Below are 16552 nucleotides of genomic sequence, written 5' to 3' on the forward strand. Positions count from 1 at the left end.
ACCAAGAAAACAAGCACATTTGGGAAAGATTTGTTCAACTGATGTTAAAAGTTAAATATTACCTTTACTGTGCAGTAATTGTTCACTGAGGAATCTCTTTTCAGGCTGTAAATAATGGTTTGTTTTATCACTCTATTATTCACTTTCAGGAAGCATGTGTTTTGCAGAATAAAGGTAGATCCATATCCCTGCCTTTAAAAAACTTCCAGGAAACGAATCTGAAAAATTATATGACATTCCCTATGCTTTAAATCTGACATTTAAAACATAGGCCAGAGAGATTTGTAGATTCTGGAGGCACTTGCAGTTTGTGGCTGTAAAGCTGCAGAGGGTATCAGCTGAGATTTCTGCAGGCTGCACGGGAAGAGCTTTCCAAAGCTCTGTACTGCCAGAGTTCACGCCTCTGTGCAATAGCACATTATTCGGGAAGCAATGCTTCTGCTCAACTCTTTAATGTTTTTCCAGAAAGAAAAGCATGTTAGCTGAGTGTCTCTGCCATGTCCCATTGCTAAAAATCAGAGTTTTTGTACAAGCAGTGCTGAGTGAGGGAACTGGCATGCCTCTATAGTATGTCTTTATCTCAGTTCCCAGCATTTAACTGGAATCACAATACTCAGTATTATTTGCTTCCCAGTCTGTCACAGGGCTCTGAAATCATGGTATCAGCTGCATGCCTCAGTGGTATGAAAACTGCTTTACAGCCCTGCACCCTTGGCCTTGGACAGGAGACCTCTGCTCTCAAATTGTCCATGACAGACCCGGTGACTACGGCTGGCATTATGTCTCACTGGCACTGGAGGATGACGTAGGTAATCCCATGAACCTGATGTCTTGATGGGCAACAAACCCAAAAAGCAGCAGTTGCTGCTCTAGGTCCTGCTGCCTCTGCCACCAGGCAAGGGATACCAGCACCAACAAAATCAACATCTGCCCTGTAATGAGAATTAGCCCAACACTTAGCAGCTCTAATACCTGAAATCCCTTAGGAGTTGGTACAGAAAAGAAATTACATGTAGTATTTACATTCAGGAATTGTCCTGCCAGGAACAATTCCTTACTTTCCTTCCCACTGCACCAGCAAGATTCGCACTGAATCCACACAGAAAAGAACCACTAAAGACAGTGAGGGTAGTATGGAGATATATCCAGCTGCAGAAATTACAGACTATATGTATAAGGAAGTTTCTTCCCCTTTACTATTTAACTATTTTTATTTGCTGACTCTAAAAGTACTAGTTACTGTTTTGACATATTGTTGAAATACTACTCAAAGCTTGTTTCATAGAAATCAGAATACTTAGGAGAAGATCACTGAAGGGGCAAAAGTGATAAAGTAATTATCTGTAGAACTGGATTTAAAACCAACCAGATGGTACCAAAGAAAAGGCAAGAATGCTTTGAAGCATAAATCTGAGTGCTGATTCTTCCACTTAAGAGAATTTACACTGATAATGAGCAGTATCAGAGATAATGAATTCATGAAAAATAATCTTGTATCTCAAGCCATGTCTTTCTCAAAGCTGACTAATGTTTGCTGCTGAAATCTGAAGTGCTGGAAGCATGCATGTACAAGAATATACTTTGAAACCTAGGAACTCAGTGTATAAAGCCACTTTACTCAGGATTGATGAAGATATTTTCTCTGCTCACTGCCACATAATGTACATGTTTCTAAACATCCATCTGCATTTGTGCTGTTTCTCTGACAGTCACTGCCTCTTTATGTTTTCTGTCTTCAATGAAAGAATGAAGTTTAAGCTACAGGCTTCAGTGTTGCTTCTGGTGTTATTATTGCCTTATCCCCTGTTATATGAACTTGCAGAGGACTGTGTTCTTTTGGAAACAGATTCTTTCTATTAATTTTTTTATTATTATTTTAGTAAGGCACATTGTTTTTTTACTTTATACTTCCAATTTTTAAGACCTCTCTTTGCTATGTTGAAAACAGGCACTGTAGAGTGGCTGGAGTATTTCCCCTAAGAAGAGTTCAACTTGTCTAGTCCCTAATCCTGTAATTACTTTTGCATGTATTAAGAGTAAAAACACTTCCCTTGTAGTCTCATGGAGAAGGATGTGCTGAATCATGGCCTTATATAGTCCGGTTTGTAGAGATACTCCAATAAGCCCAAATAATAGCAGTCCTTTTTTTCATACGTAAATAAGTATTGTATCAACACAAAAGGTTTTTACAGGAAAACATCTTTTTCCACTAAGTATTATCTCTCTAAATGTAACATTAAAGAACATTTTAACCATCTGCTCAGGAAACACTGACTTAGCTTTTAGGCAAGCTTTTACTTCAAGTAAAAAAAAAAAAAAAAAAAAAAAAAAAAAAAAAATCAAGGTATGAATTCCTATTGACTAAACTACCAAACTCAGTGGCAAAATTTGCATGACTTCAGGGCAGATGAGGATTTGAAAGAAACATTTATATATGTATTATGGACTAGTTCTGGTAATGTGGAGACTTACAGGTCCCTAACAAATTAAAAAAACCCCAAAACCAACAACTCACCTGTGCAGAATTATCAGAAATTGCTTAGACTGACACACAAATTTTTTAGCTTTCCAGCCACACACATCTTTTCTGACTGCTTTTCCTGCTAAATAAATAAACAAACCATAAAGAAAACCTAGAAAATGCTAATTAGCAGCCATGTAGATTTTGTGAAGCTTGCATATAAAAATAATATATAATAAAATACTTTTTCTCAGTTGTCACTGAAGCACAGCTGGTGCCAAGGATGAAGAATAAAGTGATTAATCAATTTTTCTTCAGAAAGCTGATGAAAAGCCTTTTTCTAAATTTTATATATTCCTGTTAATACTTTATACAGAACATTCTAAAATAGATCCAGTGTACATTTCTGCTGTTTTGGGTTGCACATGCTGTCTTGCAGTTTATAAAGTGAAATGAGGTGGCTTCCATTAATACTGCAATAAACCCCATGCAGTTTTTACTCAGTGGGCTTTGTCCACTCTATTCCCCTCCTCCCTTTTGTGTGTCAGTTTTAAATTGATTGAGAAATACTCTGTTTCATGCTTCCCCACTCTTGGCATACAACATCTTTAAAAATTCAAAAGAGATAGGAAAGATAAAAAGGCAACAGGTAGGTAATACAGCAGATGGCTCAGTCTCCAGTTAAACTTGCTCAGAGTAACAATCAGTAAAACTGTATTTTTTCTCCAGAGTGCAGGTGGAGAGGCTGTGAGTGAAAATAAATTTCTGAACACAGACTCCAGCACAGGATCAGTAGAAACTACTGCCAAGCCATTACCATTTAAAGACCCAAACTTCATCGTAAGTATATTATTTTAACAACTCGAAATTTCAAACTTCTCCCATAAAAGACTAACTAGGATTCTATTTAACCATGTTCCTAGTGTGAATATTAAGAAAATAAGCTTAATAGCCAAATAAAAGGTTAACAGTTTCTAAGAAATTCACCTCAATCCATGTAACACCACAGTCTAAAGTGCACACTGTATTATACCGTGAAAATGGCACTGGTCCAGAGGCAGAACCGTTATATTAAATGCTGGAACAGAGTGAGGAAACCTGTTTGGTGCAGTTAAGTGTGGAAGTTTTATGATATGGTATCTCACAAACTACCACAGCTAGAGAGGAACAATTAATACTACAAATGTAGGAATCCCATATTGCAATTCCTAGTCAAGGGAGGCTAAAAAGCAGTTGAGCTATAAATTAGCCAGTCATTAGCAAATAGCATTTTGCTCCACTTCTGGTCCCTGAAACTCTTAACAGATTTGTGGTGTCTTCTTCCAGTCGTTGCTAGATTTAGAAGCAAAATGCTCTGTGCTCCCTAGAAGTCTGGCCTGCCAGCATTCAAAGTTATGTAAACACTGACAGCTGATGAAATGCAGGCTCCTGACACTCTGAGGGTTAAACTAGGAGAGAAGGTGAAGAAGATTAAGTTAGTAATGCTGGGTTTGTGTTTTGATATCTTTTTATCTTGCTGTGCCAAGGCCAACTCATCGGCACACTGTACAAATGCTTTCTAGACAAGCAAACCTCTCAGGCTGTTGGTCCTAAGCCAGTACTTAGAAAGAAGGATTTTATCCCAGATTTCATCCTCTATGAACAAGATACAATATCCCAGAGCACATAACCAGTAATTGGGCAATGCACAGCTCACTAAGCACAGGTTTGGCAGGGGGTATGAAATTAATCTCTGACATGTGAGTTGCTCTACATCTGCTTTGCAGACAACTTCAGTCATGAGAGGGGCATTCACACGACCGTATACTTTGCTCACTAATCCTCCAGCAAGCATCAGCATCTTTGAGAAATGGGGCTTATTGCAAAAGCTCCTTTTGTGCCCAGAGGCATCCCATGTAGCTTCCACATAGGATTTAAATATCCATGAGGCCCTGAGCTGATCCTTCAGTTCTTAGAGGGATGTCACCATTTCCAAAGAGGCAATACTTATGTCAGCATGCTTGAAATAATAATGAATGCACAGGGTCTTTGGCAACCGCTGCAGAAATAATAGGCAGTTATAATAAAACCCATGAAATTATCCCCTCCAATACAGTAACTAATTTGAGAAGAAATGCATTGAGTGTTAATCAGCATTTCATTTCTATGACCTGGTAGTGACAATTTGGATGGATTTTTGCATCTTTCCAGCCTAATTTGCCTTAAAAGGAAGAAAATAAATCAAATAGTGTCTATCTCTTATATGTATGCCCAAGTTTGAACCATTAGCTTGCTGCAGAAGATAGACTTAACAGAAGAGAAGGAGGAAGAACTGACATTTTCTTAAATTTTCTGATTGTAATTTACATCCTTTGGCAATGGGGAAGGGAAAAAAGACTTTCTGACACTTGTGTAGAGCAATAGCTGCTGTAGAGTAGCAGCTCCACCTGTCCTAGCTCCAACTTTCTATGAACTTTGCTTAGTTCATTTGTGCTTGGCAGTGGTTGCCTTTTTGTTGTAAGTGTGTGAGGTGATGCTCAGGCTCATTTTTAGGAGGCATAAGTTCATATAAAAACAGAGGTTGGTTTTGAGAACACTGAAAAAAAATCATTATGCCGTGATTTGGGGGAAAATTCATGGAATTAATTTGAATAAGTAGTGTGGAAGTATATGTAGTTTCATTTCATGCTGTAGCAGTCCCTATTATACAATGATCTTTGGATGACTAAGGTGTTCCCTAAGAGCAAGTATGTTTTAAATCAGATATCCATCACCAAAACCCAGTATATCATCAGCTCATGAGCATCTTTCCTGAATATATCTTATATCTACACAAAAAAACTTTCTCATTGAATCCTTCCTCATGTCATCCTCATCAATTTAACTGGTTAATTTATAAACATTCAAAGCAGAAATGTGTTTACAGAACTTCACTGAGTTTCAATGAGACTCATGGGGCAAGTAGTAATTATTAAGAGAAATAGCAACTTCTCAATTGTAAGAACATTTTACTTTTCTGAAGTTAAGCTGTAAATCTGTGTCCTTTGATCATTTAGAAGTAGTACAGTATGTTGTGCAGCTTCTGTCTCTGGAGGGACATAAATAAATTACTCTGTAGCAATCACATTTGATAAGTGCAGCTGCCATTACAGTACCTGTGGCAAACCTTCCATTAGTGTTCCTTTCAAAATGCAAAATTGTCTTGGCAGCCAACATTCTATTTATTATTCTTTTTCTATTATTCTGTCTCCTAGCCTTTGAAAGAAAAATAAAATTTTCAGAAAGTTTCTCATAGTATTCATTACATTTTGCAAGATCAGTTGTGTTTTCTGCAGTCATGGATAATTTGTAAAAGAACTGCACCTGTAATATGCCATAAAAAGGAGGGGGAAAATTTAGCTGTATTATCACAATTTTAGAAATAACTTCATAGTAATAAATTCTAAGATGATAGGAGGTACATACAGAATCCTGTAATCTCAGGCTAAGCCTAACCACATTGATTTTCTATTTCCATGTAAAAAGCAGATTTTAATTTCCTTCAGTTAATAGGAAACATAAAAGCTTTGACACAGTCCAAAAAGCTTTGTTTTTGCTTGCAGCCAAGATTAAAGTGTACATATTGTAGCCTGCTGATGAAATAAGTGAGAATAACAAATGGTTCATGACAAGATGAGACATATCAGAAAGACTATGAAATAGAAGTGTCATGCTCTGAAATAGTATTCTTTATTTATTTTTTCTCTAAACACCATATTTTTAATTCTAGCACTCCGGCATTGGTGGAGCAGCAGCTGGCAAGAAGAACAGAACGTGGAAGAACCTAAAACAAATTCTTGCTTCTGAAAGGGCATTGCCATGGCAACTAAATGATCCTAGCTGTAAGCTGCTTAGACGCTTTGCATGTATTTATAAATAATAGAATCCATACAAATAACTTTCTTTAAAACTAACCTAAATTATTTCATCGGTGCATGCAGAATCCTGCTTGAACAGGGTCCAGTAGTACATTTGAGATTACTCCAATCACACTCGTCAGCTCTAAGTGGAAAGTAGGGGGAAGCAAATAATTTGGAATATAATGGCAAAGTTCAAGTACATTTGAAGGGAGAGTGTCATAAGGAAAAAGTATTTATCCAAACCAAGTCCAAAACCCTTATTCCCATGTGGTTTTTGTCACCTTTTCACTGGTTAGGTGCCTCCTCCTCTGTGTAGAGTCCAGAGGTCTTTTGGTGGGTGGCTGCTGCTTGATTAGCTCTATTTGAGCACTTTTCAAATAGTTTCTGCTAAGCCACATACCTGCAGTAGCTTAGACCTCAGCCCAAGCTTCCTATCCAGCTCCTTATCCTAGATTCTTGGGAGATTTAAATCCTACATCCTCTCTTTAGTGCAGCACAGCTGAAACTATACTATTAGCAGTGCTGATTAGCAGTCCTAGCTGGTTACATCCACAGGCGCAGAGTTATAGCAGTGATCTTAATCTAGATATTCTTCAAGTCTGCTTGTAAAGTAGGATACTATTGAACGTAGCTGCCTGCAGAATGCAATCCTCAGATTGTATTTAAGCAAGGGGAGGCATTTCAAAACTGAGCATATGCATATACTTTTTGTCAGACTTGCTGCTTTATCCAAAAATAGCTTGCTGTTTTTTGAAGTGTTTTAGACGCAACTGTTACAGAAAAATGCAGACTAGTGTGTTCCTGGCCATTGTAACTGACAGTCTGCTGATGTTGCTATTTCTACCATGCTCTGTTTGCAACCAGAAATTTACAGGATTTTTTATAAGAAGGAGGGAAAAGAAATTCAGTTTCCTATTTAAAGCCAGCTGTCTGTGGCATTAGGGTCTTTTGAATTATGAGATGATGAGTTAGAAATTTGATATAAATGGAGTGTCAATTGAACATAGCATCTGAATGAGTTGCAAGGGAGATCAGGAAGGAGGAAAGAAACTGGTCAGGTACAAGATATTTTTGTAAACATCCAAAATTGAGGATTTAACTTCTTAAGCATACCAACTGTATCTTAAAAAATGTTTATGAACGGTAATTACTATCTAAAGGGCACCAAAGACCAGCAATTTCCAACCCTCAGTTTAAACATTCAGACAATTTTCTAGGTCATTGACTGGCCTTAAAGTGGTACATGCTTAAAGATTTAACTGATTTAAAAGATTACTTTGCTTTTCTGGATTATAGTATTTCAGAGCTGCAGTCTTGAGCAATGTTTCATGGTCTTAACATACAGTATGCATTTGATAATGGCTATTCTTTCCATATGACAGACTGCAAGGGAATTCATGAAGACTTGGAAGAAATGGACACATTTCAAATGGCTCTGGGATTTTCCTTTTGAGGAGGGCAGTTCTGTTTGCTGAACTCTATTAATAAGTGAGCAGGATCAGGCTCACTGTGATTTACAGTGCTAACAGGATAAATGTTTTCGGAGGTGATTCTGCTTCATATTTCTTTGCCTTAGTGTTTCTAGTTAATAGAGACCTCAGAGAGTAGGTTTATGATATAGAATACATATATATAGGACACTGAGTTTATGCCTTTGTTTCTCTCTAGATTTTAATATTGATGCTCCTCCTTCCTTTAAACCTGCTAAGAAATATTCAGACATCTCAGGACTTCCAGTAAGTATTTTTTTTCCACTCAAAATTAGCATCTTACCTTCCACAATGAAATAGCACTGGTACCTTGTTTTGTAAAAGATGATATGCTGAAGTTCCTATTCTGGCTTGGGCCGAATAATTATCCAGTGATTTAGGACCAAACCCCAAATACTTGTCACTACATCACAAAATCCTTAGGTTGTTAATAGATGTTAGGACAGACTAAATACCTTGTCCTGCTGAGTAACTCCTATGACACCTCTTTGTCACCTGTAGAATCTACACTGGTGCCCATAATTTCTAATTTTTAAGATAGCTGCAGGGAAAGCTGGTAGTCCACAGTCTTTGTGTCTGTTAACTTTTCCAAGGTGTAACCACACTGACTGAAACTTTCCATGCTGTTGGCCTGATGAGGATTTATTTCACTGTATCTTGTAGAGGAAATTTTAAAAAGATCGCTCAGCAATTTTCCATAATGAGATTAGGCAAAATTTTATTGTTTGGCCTCTTTTCTACCAGGTTAAAAAAATTCCCTTGTTATTGCTCTCAAACTTTGCCTCAAACAAATCAGCCTGAAACAGATACTTGGCACAGACTACTGAGAATTTCAAATACCTCTATGCTTCAGAACTGAAAGTTGGAGTTTGGCAGATGTATACCCTGTGTGTCACAGATGGGCTCTTTTACGTGTTTTTGTTAAAGAAAGGGAAAAAAAATGAGCCACATTTGACTTTAGGTACATTTTGCACATGCTCCAGAAAGTCTTGGTAGTTACAATTTGATGCCTGAATTCCCCAAAGATTCTGTTGGCACAAAACAGGAGTAAAGTCATTGAATTCTGCCCAACAAAAGTTTTGTATCTCCTGTCAAAACTGTTTCTATGTTACATGAACAAATTTTACTTAGAACAGGTATTAGTAAGAGCATATCTTTTCACTGTCAAACGCCAGTGATTTATTTTGTAGAAGCCTGTGCATTTCTTACAATTGAAGTGAATGGAAATGTGTTTTGGAGTACAAAAAAAAGCTTAAGTAATGGTTACACTAAGGAGCTACAATAATGAAAACTTTGTAATGTCAAAGAGCCTTGCACAGAAGTTACGTGTCACTTCCCCCAGTTTAATCTGTTTCTCACCCCTAGGGCACTAGCCCACCTTCACAGGCTTGATATCATCTCCTGGAAATGTCCTTAAAGGTACATATTTGTTTTGCTGATGCAGGTTAGCATACCACCTTGCATTCTGTGCACTGAATTAGTCAAAAAGTCCTTATTAGGACAGAAAATGGGTGAGCACTTAACTAAGGGCTGCCTTATAGTGGATATTTAGTGTAAGGCGTCCAAGAATAGTTATAGCAGCAACTGTAATCCTGCACATCCTAGCATTTGATCTTGATTTGGTAGCATATGTTTTCTTAGACTTTATTTTCTTAGACTTTATTTTTTAACTAACACATTTAAATAAGGCACCTAGCAGGTGGCATGTGTCCAGGCTGTGCCTCTGAATGTGGTTTGGAAAGGGAGTGAGTTGCTCAGATAAAGGCTTGTAACTCTCGGTGTTCAGGATGGAGTGGAAAAGCAACATCTCCCTCACAGACGAGCTGGCAGACAGCAAATGGAAGAGACTGCTCACAAACCCAAGGAAAATAATTCCCTCTAGCCAGGCAGACTCCTGCCCCATCTCCAAGGAACCAGATAATGCTTTCTAGCACTAACCTTTGATGTATTTCAAAACTAATCAATTGTTGCACCTATAGTGAGCTGATGATGCAGTTATAGATGGGAGAGGAGACCACATCCCTACCAGTTAAGGGTCAGTTAAACCTTAGAAAATTCTCTCAGTTGCTCAGCTTTTCTTTACCAGCACCTTTTTTCCATCAGTGATTTATGTACTATAACTATTCTAGCTTAGTATAGATACTCTCTATACAAATCCATTCAGTGCTGCTTCTGTTTTCTTTTCTTCTCTTTCCACTTCTTTTTCTTAATTTTCTATCCTCTAATTGCATTGTGAGTCAAGTTTCCTATTTTACCTGGCCTGCAAGGTTTCTTCAAACTATGATAAAATTACCGCATTTAAAAAAGAAAACCGTTTTTTATTAAAGTAGCTGAGACAGTGTGCCCTTTAAATCGCTAGGCTAGAAATGTTTCATAAGAAGGACTAACTATGCTTTCAAGATCATTTCCTAGTAGAAGGATATGTGGGACAATAGAATATTGTAGAAATGCAGTATTAGAAAAATGTCCCTGTATTTTCTGTGTAAAATATAAAAGCATTTGTGGAAGAATGTATTTTCTGCGGGAATGCTGGATTCCCCATGGGGGGAAAAATTCCTTAGCATTACCCATTTAGAGAAGAATTAAATTGTCTACTAGGTACAAAAAGAGAACTGTATTAAAACATTCTCAATCAGGGTACTTTCTCTTATATTAGAAGCCACAATTAAATTCTACTGATCCCTTTCTCTTTTTATGTGTAGCACGAATGGAATTAAATTTACCAATGGTCTCAGAGAGCAGCCAATTTATATTTGTAAGGCAGCCTAGAATTCTAAAGCTATTATCTACTGTATTGACACTGCAAAATAAACCTATTATTTCCAAACTTGCAAGATGAGTATTTAGATATTTTAACATGCAAAACAGAGTAATTTATTGTAAAGCAGATTTTAAAAACCCCAGACCTTCAAATGTTTATACTTCTCCTCCTTTTCTGAAAATGGATCAGCCCTGTTACTATAGAAACAGACTGCGATACCTAGTTTATTGTATTTTAAGAGCATGTGTCCATGGCCTTTGACTTAGTTTTTAAACACAACAGAGTTTTTTGTTTGCAAATTCATATTAATTTAACATTCTAATCTCTAATTATTGCTGGAGTATTGGTGAAGTTTCTTTTCAGGGTGGAGCCATGACATGAATGGCTGGTTACCATACATTAGTGTGTGCAAACAGTGTAGCCCAATACATAATACCAGAACAGTGACAAGCTGCCATAGTATTTTTAACCTAGATACATGCACAATACAAATTGCAGATATTGCTTGTTTACTCTATTACAGAATCATGCACATTTGAAAAGCAGTCTAATTGCTCAGCTTTTTCATGCATGAGACCAGATGTAAAGAGTGAAATAAAAGTAAATTTATACCTGCTGTAACCATGAAGTTATCAGCAGGGATAAATTTACTCCTAATGTTCTAACTTTGCCATTTGTTTGAAACTTAATTGATGGCTTGAACTGTTAGCTGACTACATTTAATTAACCTGGCAGCGTTTATTTGTAAAGAAAACCATGCTATAAATAACACTAAATTTTCTAAGTCATATCAGACGAAATGATTGGCTGGATTGTTACCATGGTCAACAGGTGCTCTCCAACATAAAAATGGAGAGAGCTCTGCACTGTAAATGTGTGCCATGGGGGACTACTCCAGCTCTCCTGGCCTTTCCTATTTTTAGTAGCAGTGTCTTGAGGGACCTCAAGTGCCTCCCTGCAAGCCACCATCTTGTGCTAAAGAAAAAGGCACAGAAGACACTTTTGGAGCCTTGGCAGGCACTTGGTAATCCAGTGCTGAAGAGGCAGGGATTGTCCTGGAGACTGAGTGTGGAGAGCATCAATGCTCTGAGGCCTTCCTTCTCCCAGTGTAGCCCCTGGCCTACTCCTCAGCTCCAGGTTTCTGTAGCAACAAGGAAAGGGAGAGGATGGAAGGAAACTGGCACCGCTCCCAGTCACTCAGGGTCCAAATATAGCAGAGGATACAAGTGTAGCCCAGGGTGAGCTGGCCAGGCTGCTATCCTGAAAGCAGGCATCTGGAGCAAACCACAATGCTGGGTTCAAATCTCTTATCAGTTCAGTCACAGACCCATAAGCTGAGACTCCCTAGCTCTAACAACCACTTTAAAGTAAATTAAAAGCTAAGTTGTATGCAGCAAGACAAAGGCAGTCCAAAGCTATCAGAGCACCCATAATTCAGCCTCTTTGTGGGTAATTTATTGGCAGCAGCCTGACTCTTTGGAGAGCTGCCTTTAGAGAGACTGCACAAGGCACAGAGTTGCTAGGATGAGTTTAGAGAGTTGAGGAATTTCTTTTGCTCTGTGTTTTATAGGAAACTTACTTCAGCCCTCTGTTATGTTTAATGCATTTTTAATCTGACTTTATAGGGGTCTCTTAACTTCTCATAAGTTCTCACATGAGGAGAAAGAAAAAAAGACAGACTTGTGGCCACATGGTAGAACAGCAGTGCTGTTACTAGGAAGAGAAACTCACTGTTTTGTGGTCTTGTAATTAAGATACTTCATTTACTATTATGGTTAGAAATTTTATTTGAATCATATCTCTACCATTGTTTCTTTTTCAGGCAAATTACACAGATCCACAGAGCAAGCTAAGATTTAGTACTATCGAAGAATTTGCCTATATTCGGATGCTCCCTTCAGATGTGGTTACAGGATACCTGGCTCTAAGGAAAGCAACAAGTATTGTTTCCTGAACAGACTAAACATTATTGTATATTGCTTATGAATGGTGCTCATTTGGAGTATCATGATGGAAACTGACTGTGGGACTGAGATTCTTTAAAACTATCCATGGATTTTTACATCTGGAAGTAGTTGATGATACATGCATTTGAAGAACATATGGATTTAACTTCCATAAATGCTGATGTTTTTTAGTTTGCCAGTTTGTTAGCAATTTAGTTTGGTGAACAGAATAACTTGGACCTTAAGGATATGTATCTGTACAATAATGTCTCATTTATATTAATTTCTGTAAAGACAGGATTTCATCTCCACCCTATATTTTTTATGTACTACCGTGGCTCAGAAGAAACTGTCATTTGAATTAAGGAAAAGGTAACAAGATATCCAAATGCCTAAACCTGCCTTACCAGATGTGCTTGCCACTTGGTTATGAAGCTTGTCCCATCTGTAAAGAAAAGCTGAAATACCCAGCAAGTGCTGCTGTTGTGATGACTTTTCAGGGTTCTGCAGCACTGTGGAAATGAAGACGTAAATGTTTGTATTGAATTAACTGCCAGCATAAATAAAGTTGGACTCAAACTTGTAAAATGCATTGCTTGTTATGTGTTCTTCAGTAAACATGTGTAACAGGATCCAATCAAATCACCAAGTAACTCTTAATCATGACACTTTCCAGGTTTTGAGTTCTTCATTTCACAACCTCACTATTCTTCTACCTTTCCTACTGGTTACAGTATTTGTACTAATTAGTATGAAGAAAGTACTAATGTCCCACTCTTTTAAAAAAGATGCTAAAAAGTAGGAGTTCCACTCTCCATTGGCATTCTGACACCCAGATGGCCTTCTGCAAGGCAAGACCTTCTACATTAGAGCACTGAACTTACCTACATGAAACACCAAAAGAATACCTGAGAGCAATGGAGCACTGTCATACTTTAGAAGGAGACTGAGAGTTTGGCTGGGGATGGCTGACAGGTACATGCCAACACACCAGCCTAAGAATGACCATGACTTCCTGAAACTAAGTCTAGGGGAAAAGAGGCAGAAGGTTTTCTGCCCATTCTTTCTTTCTGTCCTCTTTCTTATGACAAACTACTGTCTTCCCACTTTTTTGTCCTAGCCTTAAAGTCTTGCTAGGTTGTAATCTGTACTCCATGTTCAGGCTCAGCTGTTCCTAGCCCCCAGTCACACAGCCTTCACTCCCACACTCCATCAACAATCCTGCAGTGGTGGCACTAGAATTGGTGGCTACACAAGTTACCACTCGCTGTGGGAATGCCCTTTTCCCATGTGCAAAACGGCCAAGTGGAACACTTGTGCCATAGGTTGTTAGTCTTGGACTCCCCAGGTCACTGGGAAGCTGAGGTGCTGATCAGGAGACAGCACTGCTGATCTTGTGCAAGGATCATCAGGACATCAGGATCTTGTGCAAGGCACGCTCTTCTCTTTGCCTGCACAAGCAGCACACAGCAGTGACTTTCAGTGTCTAAGCTGTGTTTTGAATGCATGTTTCTATAGACATGATAATAATTAAGATATTTTTTTTTCTGATTGAAAGAATAAATGTGCAGAGTGCTAGTTTAATTTCAACTCCAGAACAGGAAAAACAATGATGGGATACATTGTTTAATGAAAGTTGGTGGGACTCATTGCTCAGTTTTTGTGATCTAATACTGCCAAAAACAAATTCTAAAAGTCTTTGACATGCTTTCAATAGATCCTTCAAAGCCCTAAATATCTGATAATGCTACAACTGTATCACAGTACAAAAAAGAATAAGACAGGATATCTCTCTGCATGCCAACAAGCATCCAAGCCACATTCTCTTTGCATTGAGTTTTATAATGTATATTTTTAACTTACATTACATACTGAACATGTGTTTATAAGATAAGCTTAACACTGATATGAAAAGGAAACACGTAGAACTGCTATAAGATCATTTTTGTTTTAAATAAGCAGACAGCAGCTCAGAAAATCGATTTCACAAGCTTGTTCTGTCCCACAAATATTTTTAGCATTCTTTGGGAATGACTGTGCAGGAGCTCAGGCTCCTCCACTGTCAGAAGTGTTCCATGCACTCCTGCACTCTATATTAAGATGTTGCTTCTCTGCTAATTTCTCCTGTGCAGCATTTATTCATTCTGTTTCCAAAATCTGTTTCTCACTGAATAAATCAGCGTCAGAAAAGCAAATAAATTTGGCAAAAACAATAGTGACTCTTCTCTCAATGCTCTGTATCCATAGGATGGCTACGAGTTTCCCATTTCTTCCCTTCCATGTTTCTCTCCTTGTTGGCCTTTTGTTCCTAGTCAGTAGTACCTCCCTTTTACTCATTAAGTTGTGCAGTGGTCAAGCCAAGAGTGATTAATCAGCCACCAGCACCATTCAGCATTACATCAATCAACAAGAGTTTGCTATGTGGAACAATCAAACCAGGTTTAATTTAGCAGGAAGCTGAGGACAGAACAGATTTAGTGACCAACATGTGCGATGGCATTCAGTCTTGCTGGGTTCCTTTTGAAAACAGCACATGAACTGCTGCTCTCATCAGTGCCTTCTATGAGAGAACTGAGCAGTACCTCCCTTGCTTTAGTTAAGAGAAAATATGGATGAGTGAAAAGCTTATCTGTGCCAGAGAACAGTTTTAAAATGTTTTGTTGACAGCTTTAGAAAAAGTGAAAATCGAGAAGTACACTTACATGTAAAAGTACTTACAGTATATTATCTAGATAAACATACAGAAGTTGAATTAAAATTGAAAAGAGGACGAGAGAAAAGCTTTTGAAAAGAGAAGCAGCAATGAATACCATTTCAGACTTGGGGAGAATGTGTTTTGGCTAATAGCACTGCTATATCTCTAAAGCAGAAAGCCAGCAGCCAGGCTGAGGACTAATCTGTTAGAGTACAACCATTACTGTGTGAGAAGTATCACCTGAGTGCATTTCTTCACTCAGATCATGGATGGCTTCAGCCTCACACACATTTGCATTGTGATGTTCCCTGTCATGCCCCTGTAAGGGCTTACAGCATACCAGTTGCTAAGCACACACAGAAATCCCACTGATGTTAATGAGAAGTGAGCTTGTCCAGCAACTCTCAAGGTGGAGTCCAACTGGCAAAGATTTAGCCTCAGTTTTTTTGGCAGGTGGAAAGCACGTTTTCCGTGCCTCATTTGCACTATCCCAGAGGCCAAGTTCCTGTTTTCTTGTGCAGCTTCCTTCCCAACACACACCACTGATCCAGTAAACACTGGAGATGGGGAGTTGTCTCTAGCCTTCTGTGGGGTTTTCTGTTTTTATTTAAGACTGCAGTAGCTTTGGGTGGATCTGCTTGCCCCCGAAGGCCAGGGCAAAGCAGGGAGTTGTTGCCCCAGGGCAGCAGAAACACTGTAGCTGAACTGCCTGGTGTGACTTAAGCCCTGGTGCTGCCAGGATGCTGTGCTGAGCTGGGGCAGGGGCTGGGCCACATGGGGTCAGGGACTGCAGAGGCAGCTGCTCCCAAGGGAAGGGGTCTGCTGGGAGCCCTGAGAGGAATGAAGCAATCAACAGCTGCAGCTGCTGCCTCCGTGATCTTTAGAGGAAGGGAAAACAGGGTGCTGGAGCTCCAGGGCTCTTCCCTTGATTATTCTTCACTGCTGTTTCAAACAGCAGGTGTGTGCCCATGGAAACTTCCTGCCCCAGCCCTTCCCTCTGCTGCATCTGAAGCAGGAATGACCTTGGCCCCACATCCTAGAAAGCTACAAAATTCAATTGAGAGAGGCCTTGGGCCAGCTCTTTTTGGAGCCCCTCCATTTCACTGTCCTGTATTTCTTGGCTTGCTCCCATCAAAGTGTTCTAGATCTCCATGGAATTGCCATATATGGGCTTCCGTGGAGGGCAGGAGTAGCAGTTGTACTCAAGGAGATGTGCCTTAATCTCCTTTGACAGAGGAAAATGAAAGTAAGCAAAGGGGAGGGGTTTTTAACTGGTACAAAATATCAAACTAAAAATTAACCAGTGTAAGCTTAAAAAGCT

The 16552-nt window shown here is 38.8% G+C and overlaps 1 protein-coding gene across 2 annotated transcripts in view; it reads left to right on the forward strand.

Annotated features, from left to right (window-relative positions):
• Positions 1-13112, forward strand: part of INO80C (INO80 complex subunit C) — a 29266-nt gene extending 16154 nt beyond the window's left edge. Inside the window, exons 2-6 of one of the 2 annotated variants that reach the window (XM_083870396.1) lie at positions 3191-3301; positions 6210-6321; positions 8008-8075; positions 9195-9248; positions 12413-12524. In XM_083870396.1, coding sequence (XP_083726522.1) covers positions 3191-3301; positions 6210-6321; positions 8008-8075; positions 9195-9221 — 318 coding nt within the window. In that variant the 3' untranslated portion in view covers positions 9222-9248; positions 12413-12524. Of the gene's footprint in view, positions 1-3190; positions 3302-6209; positions 6322-8007; positions 8076-9194; positions 9249-12412 lie in introns of both variants that reach the window. The other variant, XM_083870395.1, reaches the window with a different exon arrangement.
• The last annotated feature ends 3440 nt before the right edge of the window (positions 13113-16552 follow it).

Source organism: Zosterops lateralis, assembly GCF_965231275.1.
Source record: "Zosterops lateralis genome assembly, chromosome: 1".
Classification (NCBI taxonomy): Eukaryota; Metazoa; Chordata; class Aves; order Passeriformes; family Zosteropidae; genus Zosterops; species Zosterops lateralis.